The sequence below is a fragment of the Anopheles marshallii genome, chromosome 2, assembly GCF_943734725.1.
Source record: "Anopheles marshallii chromosome 2, idAnoMarsDA_429_01, whole genome shotgun sequence".
NCBI lineage: Eukaryota > Metazoa > Arthropoda > Insecta > Diptera > Culicidae > Anopheles > Anopheles marshallii.
Genome location: NC_071326.1, coordinates 13,850,779 through 13,866,181, shown reverse-complemented (window position 1 = coordinate 13,866,181; position 15,403 = coordinate 13,850,779). Strand labels below are relative to the sequence as shown.

At 45.5% G+C, this 15,403-nt stretch overlaps 2 protein-coding genes across 2 annotated transcripts in view; one reads left to right on the top strand and one right to left on the bottom strand.

Annotated features, from left to right (window-relative positions):
* Window positions 1–6,902, top strand: part of LOC128710446 (uncharacterized) — a 154,484-nt gene extending 147,582 nt beyond the window's left edge. Inside the window, exons 9-12 of the mRNA XM_053805499.1 lie at window positions 2,592–2,760; window positions 2,849–2,996; window positions 3,063–3,630; window positions 4,611–6,902. Coding sequence (XP_053661474.1) covers window positions 2,592–2,760; window positions 2,849–2,996; window positions 3,063–3,630; window positions 4,611–6,902 — 3,177 coding nt within the window. The remainder of the gene's footprint in view (window positions 1–2,591; window positions 2,761–2,848; window positions 2,997–3,062; window positions 3,631–4,610) is intronic.
* Window positions 6,903–9,918: 3,016 nt separating this feature from the next.
* On the bottom strand, window positions 9,919–10,658 carry LOC128719706 (signal peptidase complex catalytic subunit SEC11A). Its single transcript, XM_053813334.1, has 3 exons — window positions 10,590–10,658; window positions 10,248–10,504; window positions 9,919–10,147 (listed from the first exon to the last, which is right to left on the bottom strand). The coding sequence occupies exons 1-3, from the start codon at window positions 10,656–10,658 to the stop codon at window positions 9,919–9,921; spliced, it is 555 nt and encodes a 184-aa protein (XP_053669309.1).
* Between the last annotated feature and the right edge of the window lie 4,745 nt (window positions 10,659–15,403).

The following is a 15,403-nucleotide window of genomic DNA, read 5'->3' as shown; positions in this document are numbered from 1 at the left end:
AAAGACTCGAGCGCACTTGAAATGGCGAACAATGGCGACCCATTCCACTTGCGCACAACAAGAGGAAAGAAATACACTAATGAAATCCGATTTTCATACACAACCTCTTAGGATGGATACAACAAGAGCACAGGACGGAAGACATATTGCCTGCTGGCTTCTCCCAGTTTGTGTCAGTGCTCAATCTGCAACAGTGGGGAATAATTGATAGAATAATAATTCCCAAGATTTAAAATCTCGTCCCATCACGCCTGCCTCAACCACCGCCACCCGGCGAACGTGTTTAATCCAGTGCAGATGGGGGAAAAAAATAAAGGATACCTTCAAAATATTGTACAATAAATAACAGGTACCGGGGGTTGTTTTACGAGGCCCGCACCCGCCCGGGGGGTGATTATTCTTTGCCATTCTGTTCTTGCTGCATACACACCGTGGCCGCTGGTGTCGCTTCGAAGCGTATTACTACGTCCACCGTCTCTATTGCGTGATCCGTCTTGAGGGATTTTCCCCAGTTTGAGTTAAGAGGGCCATCTCCTCCGTGGACGTGATTCAATCCTCGCAAAGAAAGTGAGCTCCACATTGTGCCCAGTGCCACCAGGGTGTGTGTGTGTGTGTGTGGCGCGGCACAAATAAATACGGGAGCGGAAAATTTATTAGTCACAATTAATCGTTTTGCTGGCGAAGGACGATGGTGGTGGCCAACCAAGCAAACCCGGGTTCGGACGGTCATTAGTGGAAGCTGAAAAGTTTACTGGAAAAGATAAACATGAACGAAACGAGATCTTACTGCGAGTGGGAGAGGGGGAGGGGGGGGGGGGGGAACTGACAGCACGTCGAGTTTGACTGGCTGGCGAAATGGGAAATGGGGAACAATAGTGCGGGAAGGGTGGTGAAAGGGACCGGCAAAAAGAAAAACATCCAACCAGCAGACAAGTGGAGTCATTGCGAAGAAAGACCGATGCAATGGAACCTCATCTTCGCAAATTGCAACTGGTGTAGTTGTACGTTCCTGGTCGCTTTTTCGTGGGAGGAACTCAAACAAGTGTTACTCATTTATAAGACATACCGCTAGAATTGGCTTGCCAGCGCTCAATTTCCTTGGCGGTGGATGGTGCGCGGTGTGTTGGTGGAGGCACGAGGACATAAAACACTTTCCACCCCCCCACTTTCTGTCGGTACGCCAGCTTGTTTGTACGAGGTACACATGATCGTGTAGCTCCGCCGTGTTCCGTTGAGCGCAGCGGGATAATATGCGAGCTGACGTGTAGTGATTAGCTTTGGGAGGAGTTTATTTTTCAACCACCCGATCCCGGCAGCTGCAGTTGTTTGGTTGGATTTGTATAACATGCAGTCTTCGGCCGGCGGGAATGAACGGGCGCTGCACACGTTTCTTGCAAGTAGTTGCTAATGAGTTTGGTGAATAATCATCCAAACGTTACACCAGATTCTTGTCAAACGGGCGGGAAGTTGATCAGTTCTTGCTTTCCATCTATTTTTAAGCTGATGGGGTTATTTATTGTTTAATGTATAAGCAGATAATTATTTTAAATGCAGTTTCTAATTCTAAACTACATTATTGTCAAAAGTCTACACGTCTTGATTTTTATTTTCAATTCAATTCAATAATCCGGGCAACTGCGTACCGGTTAATCGATTTCCACGGATAAAAGGCCCTACAGCTTTGTACGTGCAATAATTGAGCATGAAGATGTCAGCTCCACGTTACGACAACTCAAACGATTTTAATAATCGAAGCTATTGTTTATTAAAAGAATGGACCCATTTCCAGCGAGTTTAAATATATTTATAGAAATCATCCCATTTCCCATAAAAGTCAAAATTGTACTACTAGCTGTCATTTTTCAACTCACGGATAATCCACCCGCCGGTTAATCAGGTTTCGAATAATTGACGTTCTACTGTATTTTTAAGCATATTTTAACGCATTTAAAAATAACAGGCAGATAAATCTTAAAAGAAAATATTTTTACGGTTAAAACCACACTAATATAATGAGTAATATGAAAAATCACACAATTGTTTGTTATAGGTTAAAGCTTTCTAGAGAAAAATGTTTGCAATGCGAAAGGGAATAAATTCCCTTATTCGTATAATTCGCAACACGCTCTATCACAAACGCAATTTCTTTCACCCTTGGTCAACAATTGCAACCAAGCAAGGAAAGGCTCTGCTTCGTAATGGTCCATTCTTCTAAAGCCACGTAGAAATTAACCGCGATTTAATAAACCAATTTCTAATTCAATTTCCAACCATCAACATCAACAACAGCGCAAACGTTTCCACAGAGCCAATCACAATTATAAATGCATTCCGGTGCACTGCAATGCAACGGCACGCGGTGTGTAACTGTGCGTGGCGCCATCTGGTACCACGGGCAGGAACCTACTGCACATAATTGTGGTTGATTAATTTCCTTCCCTGCCCTGCTCGTAATTGCGGCCATTAGTGCGAAATTGCCATATTTCACCGCGATGGCCGTGTGCTCCAACGGGGTTTCGACTCGCTTCTTTTATTTACATCTCTTCACTCACGCCCGGGTTGGTGCTCTTTTTCTCCCTTTTGTTCCACAGCACGATCCGGAGCAGTGTACACCCGGCGGGGAGGACGGTAACTTCATCATGTTTGCACGCGCGACGTCCGGCGACAAGCGCAACAACAACCGCTTCAGTCCGTGCTCGCTGAAAGCCATCGAACCGGTGCTGAATGCGAAGGCACGCAGTGCCAAAGGTTGCTTTACCGGTAAGTGTTGGAACGCCACAAACGCCTGGCAGATGAGTCGGCACCATTGTAATGATCTATTGTGTTGATTTGATTCCCACGCAAACAGAACCGCAGGAAGCCATCTGCGGAAATGGTGTGGTCGAACCGGGCGAACAGTGTGACTGCGGTTGGGAGGAGGACTGCAAAGATTCCTGCTGCTATCCGATGTCACGCCATCCTCGCTTCGACCAGAAGCCTTGCACGCTGACACCGAGGTAAGTGTTGCTGTGCAGCGGCGTGAGAGTATCGGGGACTGATTGGCACTCGTTTCCCATCCGCAGGGCCCAGTGCAGTCCGTCGCAAGGACCGTGCTGTACGCTCGAGTGTACGCTCAAGCTCGGCGACAAATGTCGCGACGACAACGGATGCCGCGATCCGGCCTACTGCGACGGCCAGATGCCCGTCTGCCCACCGTCCATCAACAAACCGAACAAGACGATCTGCAACAAGGAGTACGTGTGCTACATGGGCGAATGTACCGGTTCGATCTGTCTGGCGTACGGGCTGGAAAGCTGCCAGTGTGCGGTCGGACCGGCCGATCCACCGATAAAGGCGTGCGAACTGTGCTGCAAGCAGCCGGGCGAGGACAAACCGTGTCTGAGCTCGTTCGACTGGAACGAACCACCGTACGATGTGCCGGACATGTACGCGAAACCGGGCACACCGTGCAACGATTACAACGGGTACTGCGATGTGGCCCAGAAGTGCCGCGAGGTCGACCCATCCGGTCCGCTGGCCACCCTGCGGAAGTTGCTGCTGTCCGAGGAGAGTATTGCGAGCTTCAAGAAGTGGATCCTCAGCAATTGGTACACCGTCGCGTTGATCGTGACCGCTGTGCTGGTACTGCTGGTAAGTGTTGCGCGGTCACCTGCTTGAACATGGCACACGGGTTAACCTTTTTCTTTGATTTCGATGCCGTGCGAATAATGCCCGAAAGCAGAAAGTTCGTCGAAACGTGCGCCACTGGAAGGACATTCCGCTGGATATTGAGCAATATTGTGAGGACAGAGTAGTGTTTGATTGTTCCGCTCCTTTTACTCGCTCGTTATCGCTCACAGACAAGGTCATTCTTCCCTGTATTGCTAGACGTGTAACGGAAAACAAAGCGCTCGACATGTCCTTTTGAATTTTTTTACAGGAATTTACGAATTCCAGTGATAAAGTTGGAGCCCTTTTCGTATTCGTTTCAGGTTGAAGTAGACTGTGTGCAGGTAGATGTGGAATCTATTCATCTTTATCGAGCTTTTGCCTCGAGCTTGGTTTTAGACCATAAGTCTCAAAGTTTTAAGCATTTCTAGATTACGTTCAAGTTAAACTGGAATTTGTTGAGGTAGATCTGGACTTCGTCACACTTTCTTAAAGTTTTGCAATCTGAAATTGGTTCTGCTTGAAACACACACCGAAAATGCTTAGGAAAGTTGAGAAAATGTGGAGCAGAATCCATGTCAACTATCAAGCAAGTTATAAGAAATTGGAAAGGATTCCAGATCAACCACGGCACAATCAAGTGCAAGTTGGAAACCATTAAGAAACAGCTGAAACTTTACCACGTGCACTTCAAAAGCTCGATGCTGGACATAGTTTACTCAAGTTTTATAGCTGCAAAAAGCTTTGCAACGTGACAGATTAACTGTCAGTTTCACTTTAGCCTGAACAAGATGCACACCGTGTGAAGAATTCCACATTCACCTTCACTTGAACGTTAAAAGATTTTCGTAATTTCTCCAACTTTTTCACTTCGAATTCGGGTAGAAAGCCCTGCGAAACCTCTCCTTGCCCGGAGTGTCCTTACCAAATTGCTAACCACCGGCTTCATCTCATTCCCGCAGGTTCTGAGCGCGAAGCTCCTGGGCAAGCGTACCAATCTAAAGCTGAAAACGGTCACCATCATACACAGCGCCACGACGGAGACGGTCCGCCTGCCGGAGGACAACAACGGTGTAATAGTGCACACGGCCGTCCGCACGAAGGTGCCGCTCAAAAAGAAGGTACGCGGCGAACGGACGAAACCGTCGGCCGCGGGCAAGACCACCAAGGGACAACCGGTGGGCGCAACGGCAGCAGCAACCACCGGACCGGCGGCCCAACTCCCCAAACAACTGCTAACCACGGTGAACGGGGCGACCACAACCACCACCGCCGTGCTACCGTCCACCTCCAAGGAGCTCCAGCAGCGCCAGCAAGCGTCGGGCACGGGCGGGCCGGCCACCATCCCAGCGACCGGTGGCGCCAATCCAGCCACCATAGTCATTAAGCAGGTGAAGCGGCACGTTGGGCGTACTACCACGACCACCACGACGGTGGCCGGCGCAACGGACAGTCCGAAAAGGTTGCTGCGCCGGAAGAAGAAACGGTCCAGCGCACCTGCCGCCGGTGGACCGTCGGACGAATCGCCCGTCAAGGAACCGAAGCAGCAGAAGAAACACAAGAAACCGAAATCGAAGCATAAAGAGGTGATCGACTACTCGAGCCGCAACGCGTCCGATGCGCACAGCCACAGTAACACCTTCGGGAAGGTTCACCGCTGGTTGCTGGAGTCGCCGATCGTGGCCACCCAGCAGTCCGCTGCCACCGGTGCGTACGGCCATGCGTCGGCCGTATCGAACATGCTCAGCAAAAGTCAATCCACGCCGGACCACCTGACGCAGGGCCAGCAGACGGCGGCCGGTGCAGCCGTTCCGCTGGCCCAGACCGCCGCCACCCGGTCGCCGAAGAAGGCGCGCGTGAAAACCAAGTCCGTCGGTAATCTGAACGAAAAGGTGCGGTTGCAGGTGGTTTACAAGCCTCCGTTCAAGTTCAGCCTGAAACTCTCCAAAACGGACCCGTCGGCGGTGTCGGGCGTGAAGACACACGTCGTGCCGGGACCGGCGGGCGGGAAGCGGAAAAGCCGTCCACTGACCGACCGGAAACGCGTTGGACCGGGTGGTGTGGTGGCGGGTGGTGAAGAGCAGCCACGCAAACGATCGGCGATCCTCGTCCGGCAGCAGGTGTCCGTGGCGGAGGAGAAGATACCCATCATCGGTAATCCGCTGGCCGAACCAAACTATGAAACGCTCAACCCCCGACACGGGCTGCCCGGCGAGGAGGAGCTGCCCGGGGCGGATGAGTCATCGCACACGTACGAGAACGTGACGTTCGGCCATGGAGATGAGCCCGACTCGATGATGGCCATCACCACCAGCTCCACATCGCAACAGCAGCCCAATGTGCCATCCATCAACACGGCCACGTTCCGGATCAGTCGGAGCGCCAGTGGGACACGATTGCAGAACTCACCTTCGCGCAGCTCCTCGCAACAACCGCGCGGCAGCACGTCGAATCTAGCGGCCGGCGGACACCACAGCAACAGTGGAGGCCGCGATCGGCAGCGTCGTTCCAGCGTTCACAACAGCTCCACCAGTGCGTTCCGAGCGTTCGGCGGTGACAGTACGGAGTGTCTCATCCGGTCCAGCACAACGAACCTCGCCAAACCCGGCCACGGTGGTAAGCGAAACAGCTTCGCGGACAAGAAGCGTTCCAGCTCCACCAACCTAAGTCGCCATCAGTCCGGTTCGGCATCGAACCTGCATTCGCTCAAACGGCACGGTTCGTCCAGCCAGATGCTACAGCAAGACGCGACCGGAAGTCGCCGGAATAGCATCACGCAGCCGACGAAACTGTCCCGCTCGGCGTCGAACGGCCAGGGTACGATGGGGCGGCGCCATTCGGGCGCTAACAATGGGACGCTCGGTAGCAACAACTCTACCAACTCCAGTAACGGCAGCCATGGCCACCATCATTCGCACCATCACCATCACACCGGACAGCATCAGCGGCGTAGCAGCGTAGGTACGGCCGGCGGTGCGAAACCGACGAATCAAGCGCCACACCAACAGCAACCGACCCTGGCGCGGCAGACATCGCTGAACGTGAAAACGAACATGGCGGTCCAGCCGCATCACCATGGCCGTCCGCACACAGCGACGTGTGCCGACGATCCGAAGACGGCCCAAAGGCCGTTCGAATGGCCAATGGTGTTGCCGGGTGGTGTGGGTGGCAATCGACGTCCCCACGATGAGCCGCTTCCATCCGATCTGGAGGTGATGGTTTCGGACGTGGAGAATCTGGTCAGTGATAGATAACAAAGTTTTTCACATAACAATTAGCAAAAGTGTGCGTGAGAGCGAGAGAGACAGTGTGTGAGAGAGAGAGAGAGAGCTAAAAGAAGATATTATGGATGCAAACAAGTGATATGATGGATATAGATGGGAGTGGACAGAGTTAAGGCAGAGCCCGAGTTTTTAGTAGGCGGTGGACGAGAGAAGAAAACGAACGAGAAAAAAAAACCCAGAGCAATCTAGATGAGAAAAAAAAATGACAGATGACAAACACCATTTTCGATTGTCGATCAAACACAAAATGCGACAATGATGGTGATTGAAGCTGGTTGATGAAAGCTGGTGGCTTGTATTACTATTTTTAAAACACCCAAACTCTAGCTCCATTTTTTACTCCCTCTTCTCCGAACAATCAATATAGTTTGAGCTGTGAGTAATAAGAGGAAGGAGAAGACAGATATTGAAGAAGATATTTACATCCGCACTGGAAGAGGCTCGCCTACTCAGTTCGAAACCTCCCCTAACCTCAGCAACGCTCAAGCCACGTGTTCCGCGAAGAGTACATGGAGACGCCCAGTGTTTTGTAACAATTCGTTCAAAAAAAAAACAACGCTATGCCGGTAATTATGCGAGGATAAGAGTCTCTCGCCATCATTGTCCCCAAGGTTAAGAAGAAGAAAAGAACAAGAAAACACAAAAGAAAGGTCAGTGTACGAGTGTACGAAGGAGATGCCGCCATGTGGACTGACGTATTTTATTGAACTTACGGTTTAAACAAGAAGTTTTGTTTTACGTTTGTAATCCGTGCCAATTAGAAGCAATTCTTCGCAAACAAAAAACACACACATACAAAACTAAACTCATGCAAACAAACAAACGCTACGCTACTCGATGTCTGCCTGTAACGTAACGTAGCGTAACAGCGTTACGTTACTCTGGTTGAAGTAATAATTGTAATGACAGGGAGAAAGGGAAAATAAGCCCGCACCAGAATCAAACGGTAGACAGGAACTATTAGCACCAACATACACATACGCCTCCTATAAACACACGCCTTGAATGTATGTGTGTTTTGGGTTTGGTTTTTTTTGTTGTTGTGTAACCGCTTGTTCTCCGCGCTTCGAATTTCCGGCGCGAATGCGATTGGGTAATTTCATGCGAAAGCGCCACGTCTCCGAGTGTCTATATTCTGCAAGGCTGATTAAAAACAGAAACAACCCTCCACTCGATATCAAAATCCTTTCTTCTACCCCGAATGTCTCCCAGCCCTGTTCGAACGCATTTATCAACCACTCCCCTATGACCAAGCTAACCTGTACCGACCTGTACGAGATCATATCACTAGAACAATTTTTTACCGTAACCGTCTTTTGGTGCAATGCTGTGTGAGTGGCTGTTGTATATTTTTTGGGAACTTTTTTTCTCATTCGGTTATAGCTCGCGAATGGAGATGTGTTGGAAGGTGAAAGCGTATCACTTGGAAGTGGCTGCATGTTGGCCGGCCGCGGAACCGTAGTAGTAGTAGAATTTAATCTGCCAAACATCATCGTTCATCAAATCAAAACCCCGTTCGAGGCGTGGTATAGTTTTGTTATCCCCCGAAACACCAAAACACCATCACCATATTGTTATTGTAAAATGCAAAAACAAACACACACAACACGTCCTGTGCACTGTGCATTCCGATTAGCTAGTGACGCCATATTGCATTACTCCACCCCCATCCCCGACCCACAACCGGGGTGTAAGGTACTCAAACACATTCCACAATGCCTGCCGATATTACACTGCTACACCAGGAACCGGAGCAGCAAATGAGAGCAATTTTTGTAAATAAGCGCCTGATGGCAGACAAGGAAGGGGGGCGCGTTGTTGAGGCGCGCGCCCAGTAGGTGTATTTAAGCCGATCGCTTTCTGTGTAAACAAATTAACTGTTGCGCTACGGGGACACCTGTGGGACGTCCCTGCATCTCCATCCCCGCCCAAAACCCCCCCCCAACAATACGTTCCACAACAACACGGGTGGGATACATATTACTAGCGTGTAGAGTAAGGCTGCAGAAAGAAAAGGGATGAAATCGATGGTAGAAGTTGGCGGAGAAGAAAAAGAAGACAAGCGTAAACGGGGTATGAGAAGTAACACTAATAAGAAACTAAACATATAAGATAAATGTGATTCTAATCTTATAGAAACTCATAGGCTTAAGGTATAGCAAGAGTACGACATCACTAACAAACAAAAACAACCGCAAACAGTGTGCGAAAACAGAGCTGAACTAAATGAGAGTGCGAGAAAATTGAAGCAAAATAAAGAAAACAGAAACAAAACAAAGAAAAACACACAAACACCTGATGATGCTTTACTTGCTGAAACGACCGACGATGGTGATGATGATGATGACGAAAGGTATGTGCAATTTAAATATTTGTGATGTAAATGATACAATGGTTTCTATAGTGTAGCAACGGAATTCCCAAGGTGGTCAAACTGGCTGCCTACTTAAATTAATATCGTGCTAGTATATTATTTCCTAGTATATCATTATAAGAGAATCAAGAAAAAACAAAAGAAAACGCAATGTACTAATTTGTAAAGCGACCTATATAGGTATATACCTGAACAAATCCTCTAAAAAGACCGCCCTAAACTGTAGCTGTTGGTGTATGTTTGCTTCAACATTTCGTTCTCGTTACCGATAGGAGCGCCCCCATCTGGCGGGAGTTCAAACCACAAACGCAACTGAAACATGCAAACACCAGTATGGTAAGTGTTTTTATGTTAATTTATTTTATTTACCACCCTCTTTCAGCCTTTCCTTTTTTCGTGCGAGATACTAAACTGATTTTGCACTGCTTTCCCACCATTGGAACCCCGCTCGGATTCGTAGCGTTGGAAGCGTCCGACCGAGCTGGTACAATTAAACAAAACGCGATGCATACCAACGAGAGCCAAACGCGTATTCCAACCCGCCCAGCGTCGAGCAGATTGGAATGCAATTGCATCAGAAGAAGAAAGGAAGGTGCACCGCCTCAAATTGCCTTATTCTCTATGCACAAGTACGTATAACGCTAGCAGTCCCAGGATACCGTATTTTAGCTTCGGATACTCGTTCATGTAGATCGTGATCATCCCCACGTACGGCAGGAACCCTCTTGCTCGGCCAACGATGTCTTTCTTTGTCAGCCACAGTTGCCCCGGTGCGTACAAACCCCGATCGTCGACGGAGTTATTGTCTCCCTTGGTAAGGAATTTCACCGTGCCATTGCTCCTGTAAGATTGTCGGGTGGAATACCACAAACAAAAATAAAAGATTGTTACGGTACACACTCGGTGCGTTTTGGGGGACGGAACCAACCCACGGTACATACTTTTCGTGCAGCTTAATAACTCGGTGAACGATCGGAATGTCGCGGCCCTCGATCTTGAACACCACAATCTCTCCAACGCGTACCGGTTCGTCTTGGTTCGTGAGGAATAGCAGGTCGCCACGATGGAAAGCCGGTTCCATACTGCCGCTCAGCACGACAACAATCGGTGACTCGCTGCCCGTCACCACCATCAGACCCTTCCAGATCATCAGTGCGGACGAAACGATCATTCCGAAGCTAAGCATTTGGAACAGGAACTACAAAGGAAAGGCCAAAACGTTTAGTCCACCCATTGCGGTCAACGGAACCACGGTTACCCAGAGCATTGCTCGCAAAACTCACCTGTCGCTTGTCCATTCGCTGTACGCCACCGGCGAGCCCGCTCAGACCCAAACTATCCATCATGCCCATCGTCTTTGAGATCCTGTGTTCGCGCAGTAACCGATGCAATTGCCGATCGAGAAACACCACCAGCTCACTCGTACTTGGTTAGCAGATTTTTGTTACCGTTTCCGTGATTTGTGTTGCTTGCGTTCTGCGGCGTTTCCGAACACGACATCAAAGTTCCTTCTTCTTGTTCTTCTTGCTTGCTTTGCAGCTGTCAAAATATACACGTAGTCAAGCTTTGACAGCTTGCAACCCAGATTTACGTTGCGTAGAAAACAAATTGTTATTTTCAGTAGATTTGCATTCTTTTTACGATAACTTTTATTATTATCGAAGCGATACGGTGTTTTTAAACCCGTTCAGAAACTGTAAATTGAAATATGGAGAACACGACGCGGTATCATAAACGAATGTTCGAACATCGTTGCCGGGAGTTCGAAATCATCTGTGGTAATTTGATGTTTCGAACAAATCAACCCACAGCTGCAGTCATTTTTCAAATGCGCCGTTTTATACAGCAGATTTATTTTTAAGATTTTTTTACTAAAAATTTTTTTAAAAAAATCCGCTATATCAGCTTTTAACTTACCGGTATTGGATAAAAACACATATTTTGGTGCACATACGAAAAAAGAGCAATGAAAAACAACTTCTTACAATTCATCTCTGAGCAATTTAAATGATAAAAAGTTATCAATTCTATTGAATCAACCGACAATTGAACATTTACGCAACTTTTTTATAATTTTAAACTAATTCGGACATTTCCAGCACATCAATAGGCTGCATTTAATGTTTTTCAGTTCATTAGGCCCGGGTCTATGAAAAAGTTGCGGCAGCATTTGTGCCTTGGCAACAAACTGATGTGGTCTATGAATATCATAGTTGCAACAAGCAACAGTGTTATGTCAAATTGAAAGATGTCATCTTTTCAAAATAAACAATGGCGTTTATTAGCAAATCAACAGTTGAACAATAAACACGGATGGAAAACGAGATGGAAAGTGCTTCACCCAATTTAAATAACTTTTGCACGCTTGAAGGAGGATCGTCAACTTTGATGGTATGCTTGATGGCAGAAGCAGCATTGCAGAGACCGGGAAAAACTGCTCTGCTGCAAGAACGTGGCATAAAATGTGAATTTTCAACGTTGTTCCCGCAATTGCTTCGCGACCCAGTAAAATTTCATGAATATATGCGTATGGATAAAGGAACCTTTTTTTATATACTTGGTTATATAAGGAACAGCATAGAAAAGGCGAAGAAAAACAATGCGTACATCAGTCCTGAGGCCCGGCTCATGATAACCTTAAGGTAAGTTTATTACTGACTCTTGTATCGATGAATTCTATTCACTTTCCATTCGGGCCTTGTATTGAAGCGTATACGTATACGAACTTATACATCTGCGTGGTACAAACAAGCATTGAAAGCTTGCGTATATTCAAAATTTTTCTTTTATCAATGGTTCGCAGCGCGATGCGATTTTGTAGCGGTCTTGTAAAATTTTTTCGACAATGTAAAATCTTTATACTTTTTTCTACTTTATAGGAATTGATCCCTAATTGTTTCTTTCATGCTAAATTGAAGTATGAATACAATACATTACAATACTTAAAGAATGAAACAAAAGTATTTATTCGTCTTCCATGTTTTGGAATTTTGAAATTACTTCCATAATGTTCATGCGTGCTGCAAGCTGGTATTTTTTTGGTATTTCTTTAAGAGGTTCTATAATGCTGATAGCAAAATGGTATTCGCTGTCGTTTAAATTAAACCTTTCTGTCTTGTCCTTTTCTAAATTCAATAACTCATTTGCGATGGAAACAAGATCTTTTTTAGTACGTATGGCCGGTTTACTTGGTCCTGCCATCTGAAGCATCCTAGCGGGAGTTGTAACATCTTCGATGTTTTCAGTATCTTCGTCGGTTGACATTTCGAGGTATTCTAAAAAAAAAGTTAAGTTCAAAATTACAATTATTTAATTATTTATTTTCACTCCAATTCAATTGTTACCTTCTTCCATTGCTGGCATATTTCCCACCATTGGACGCGATGCGAAAACATCATTTAAAAAGCTCAGTTGTTCAAAGTGTTTCCACTGCTTGTGGTTGCTTGCAGCCGATCCAGTTATTCGATTCTTTTTATTTAGTTCTCGCTTGTACTGGCTTCGCAACACGTGCCATTTCTTCTTCAACATGTCCACTGAAACAAACAAAAGTGTGGGAATTATCATATTATTTATTCAAATTTATTTTTTAATTACAGATATCTTTCAACTGGATTAACCTTCTGAGCTCTTTCGTCGTCGTTTCGTATCTCTCATCAAGCAATTGCTAGTATAATCTACGAAACGTGTGAAGCAATTTGGAAAACGCTGCAACCAGTACATATGCCAGTACCAACGATTGCTTCATTTATGGAAGTATCAAGAGATTTTGAAGCGAAATGGAATTTTCCTAACTGTATTGGGGCCATTGATGGAAAACACATCAGAATCAGATGCCCATCGAACTCTGGGTCAACATTTTTCAATTATAAAACTTTTTTCTCCATCCATCTGCAAGCCATTTCTGATGCTAATTGTAAATTTATCACGGTGGACATCGGAGATTATGGAAGACGATCTGACAGTGGAGTATTTGCTAACTCTGCAACGTATAAGCATATCGAAAATAATACATTTAACATGCCTCCTCCTAAACCCCTGCGAGGAACTTTTTCCAATATGCCGTACGTGTTGATTGGTGATCAAGGGTACCCATTAAAAACTTATTTAATGAGGCCGTATAGTAGTGGGTTGGACGAAGAAAAAGAATCATTCAACACCACATTAAGCAGAGCTAGAAAGACAGTAGAATGTGCTTTTGGTATTTTGGCCTCAAAATGGAGATGTCTTTATAGTCTCATACAAATATCACCCAAGAATGTGGATGTTATAGTAAAAACAATGTGCATTTTGCACAATATTTGCATTGATAGAAGAGTGATTTTAGACACACAGTTATGGAGCGATATTTTGACACGGTCTGTACCTAATAATAATTTAAGGGCGAACAACCGAAGTAGTCAGTTAGCGTATGCCATTAGAGAAAACTTCAAACGTTATATAGTATCAGGCGCAACCGTTGAGTTAAACATATGAATTCAACACAAAAATATTCCGATTCAACTATATGTCTATCTAATTTGGATATAAGATACCATTACTGCCACATTTACTTTCAGAAATATTATACTGCAACAATAAACTATAAGTTACTTAAGATATTTCTTTTTCATCATCACGTAATCACGTGTAATCATCATGAATGTATGCATGGTCTGCCTGGGTAATGGTCCATATTTTATCTACACTGGCTTAAGGAATGGTTATGTTACACGCATACGCGGAAATTTGGAGACTGATAAATAAACTGCCATGCTACGCACTTTGACGACTACCTTGCGGACAGGGTCCCATCTTCTGGCAACTGAAGAAATGCGAAAATGTTATTTATGGAAGCAGCGCTTCTCGACAAAATATACGCACGTTGTTATAAAATTGTATACAAGCAACTACAGGCATAATACACGACCGGACTTTTTGGGAACACAAATTTGGACAAGCAGAATACGGAACAAACTAATCGACAAAAGCTATGCCACTTTTATTAAATCATCTATATGACCACGTTGATCTTCTAGATACTGATTGTGTGGGTTTTCCTTTCACCTTTTTAGGTGTAAGGTGGCAGATGATGTACATTTTACTACCATTTTCAGGAGCTTGTAAACACTATTCCTTTTATTCTAGTTTGTAATAAAAAAAAGCTTGTGCACATTACAGCGACCCATTACGTTCTGTGAAACCCTCAGAAGATTATTTAAGTTAAAGCTTTCCTTTGATACGAAACGTAAAGTGTCAACTTTACCTGATTTGGGAGCCTGAATGTCTGAATGTCGTTTGAAACTGAGAAACTGCCCAAAATTAAGCCAGTTCGATCAGAATTGCTGGCAAAAGGAAAAGCGCTGGGATTAGAACAAGTTATATTTGGTTTGTTTTAATCACATGCGAGTGCATTGGGAACAAATGTTTCTTTGATACCGTGGCCCAACCACATAGTTTCAATAACTATGACAATAGTAATTTTGCACAGTTTATACACTACTTGAAAATCACCACACGCTAATTATGTATAAACTTACCAGGAACATTGGTGATTTCTTGAATTTCCTGCCAAAGTTTCTTGTCCGAGTTACGAATATGATACTCCTTCAATTTGGTATCCCAAATCGCCGGCCGTTGTTCAATCAAGTCGATGAATAATTCCTCGTTCATTGTAAACGCACTTGCTCTATAAACAAATATATGATTATGCGTTTGTTTTTATGACTAATTTTGCCACATGAATAACATCTTACCTTAAATTTCTTTCGTGTATTCGTTTCACTGGTATATTTCACTGGTATATTGCGCACATGAATACAGGCGGTTGAAAAATCGAATTCGCGGAATTTCTAGCCTTTGTACGTGTTTTGACAGCCATCCATGGGTGAAGCAATAACATATGGGCTGAGGTGAGCCAAGTTTCACCAAGGTATTTAGTTGCAGGAAGATTCGAACATGAATTTCGAATGCTGCGGCAACATTCGAAACTGAAACAAATCGGTTTGTTCCTCTTGCAGCAAAATTCTTCTTGCAGCTTGAATTTGACATTTCATCCATACGATTTGGCAACAAAAGTGCCCGCAACATTTTCATAGACCCGGCCCTTACGCAATCGAAC

What these genes read in the sequence shown, in the direction of transcription:
- LOC128719706 (XM_053813334.1), bottom strand. Translation starts at nt 10,658, where the DNA reads ATGGGCATGATGGATAGTTTGGGTCTGAGCGGGCTCGCCGGTGGCGTA. An exon ending in AGCGAATGGACAAGCGACAG is followed by an intron (nt 10,505 to 10,589) that starts GTGAGTTTTGCG and finishes TTTCCTTTGTAG; the next exon opens with TTCCTGTTCCAAATGCTTAG. An exon ending in GTTATTAAGCTGCACGAAAA is followed by an intron (nt 10,148 to 10,247) that starts GTATGTACCGTG and finishes ACAATCTTACAG; the next exon opens with GAGCAATGGCACGGTGAAAT.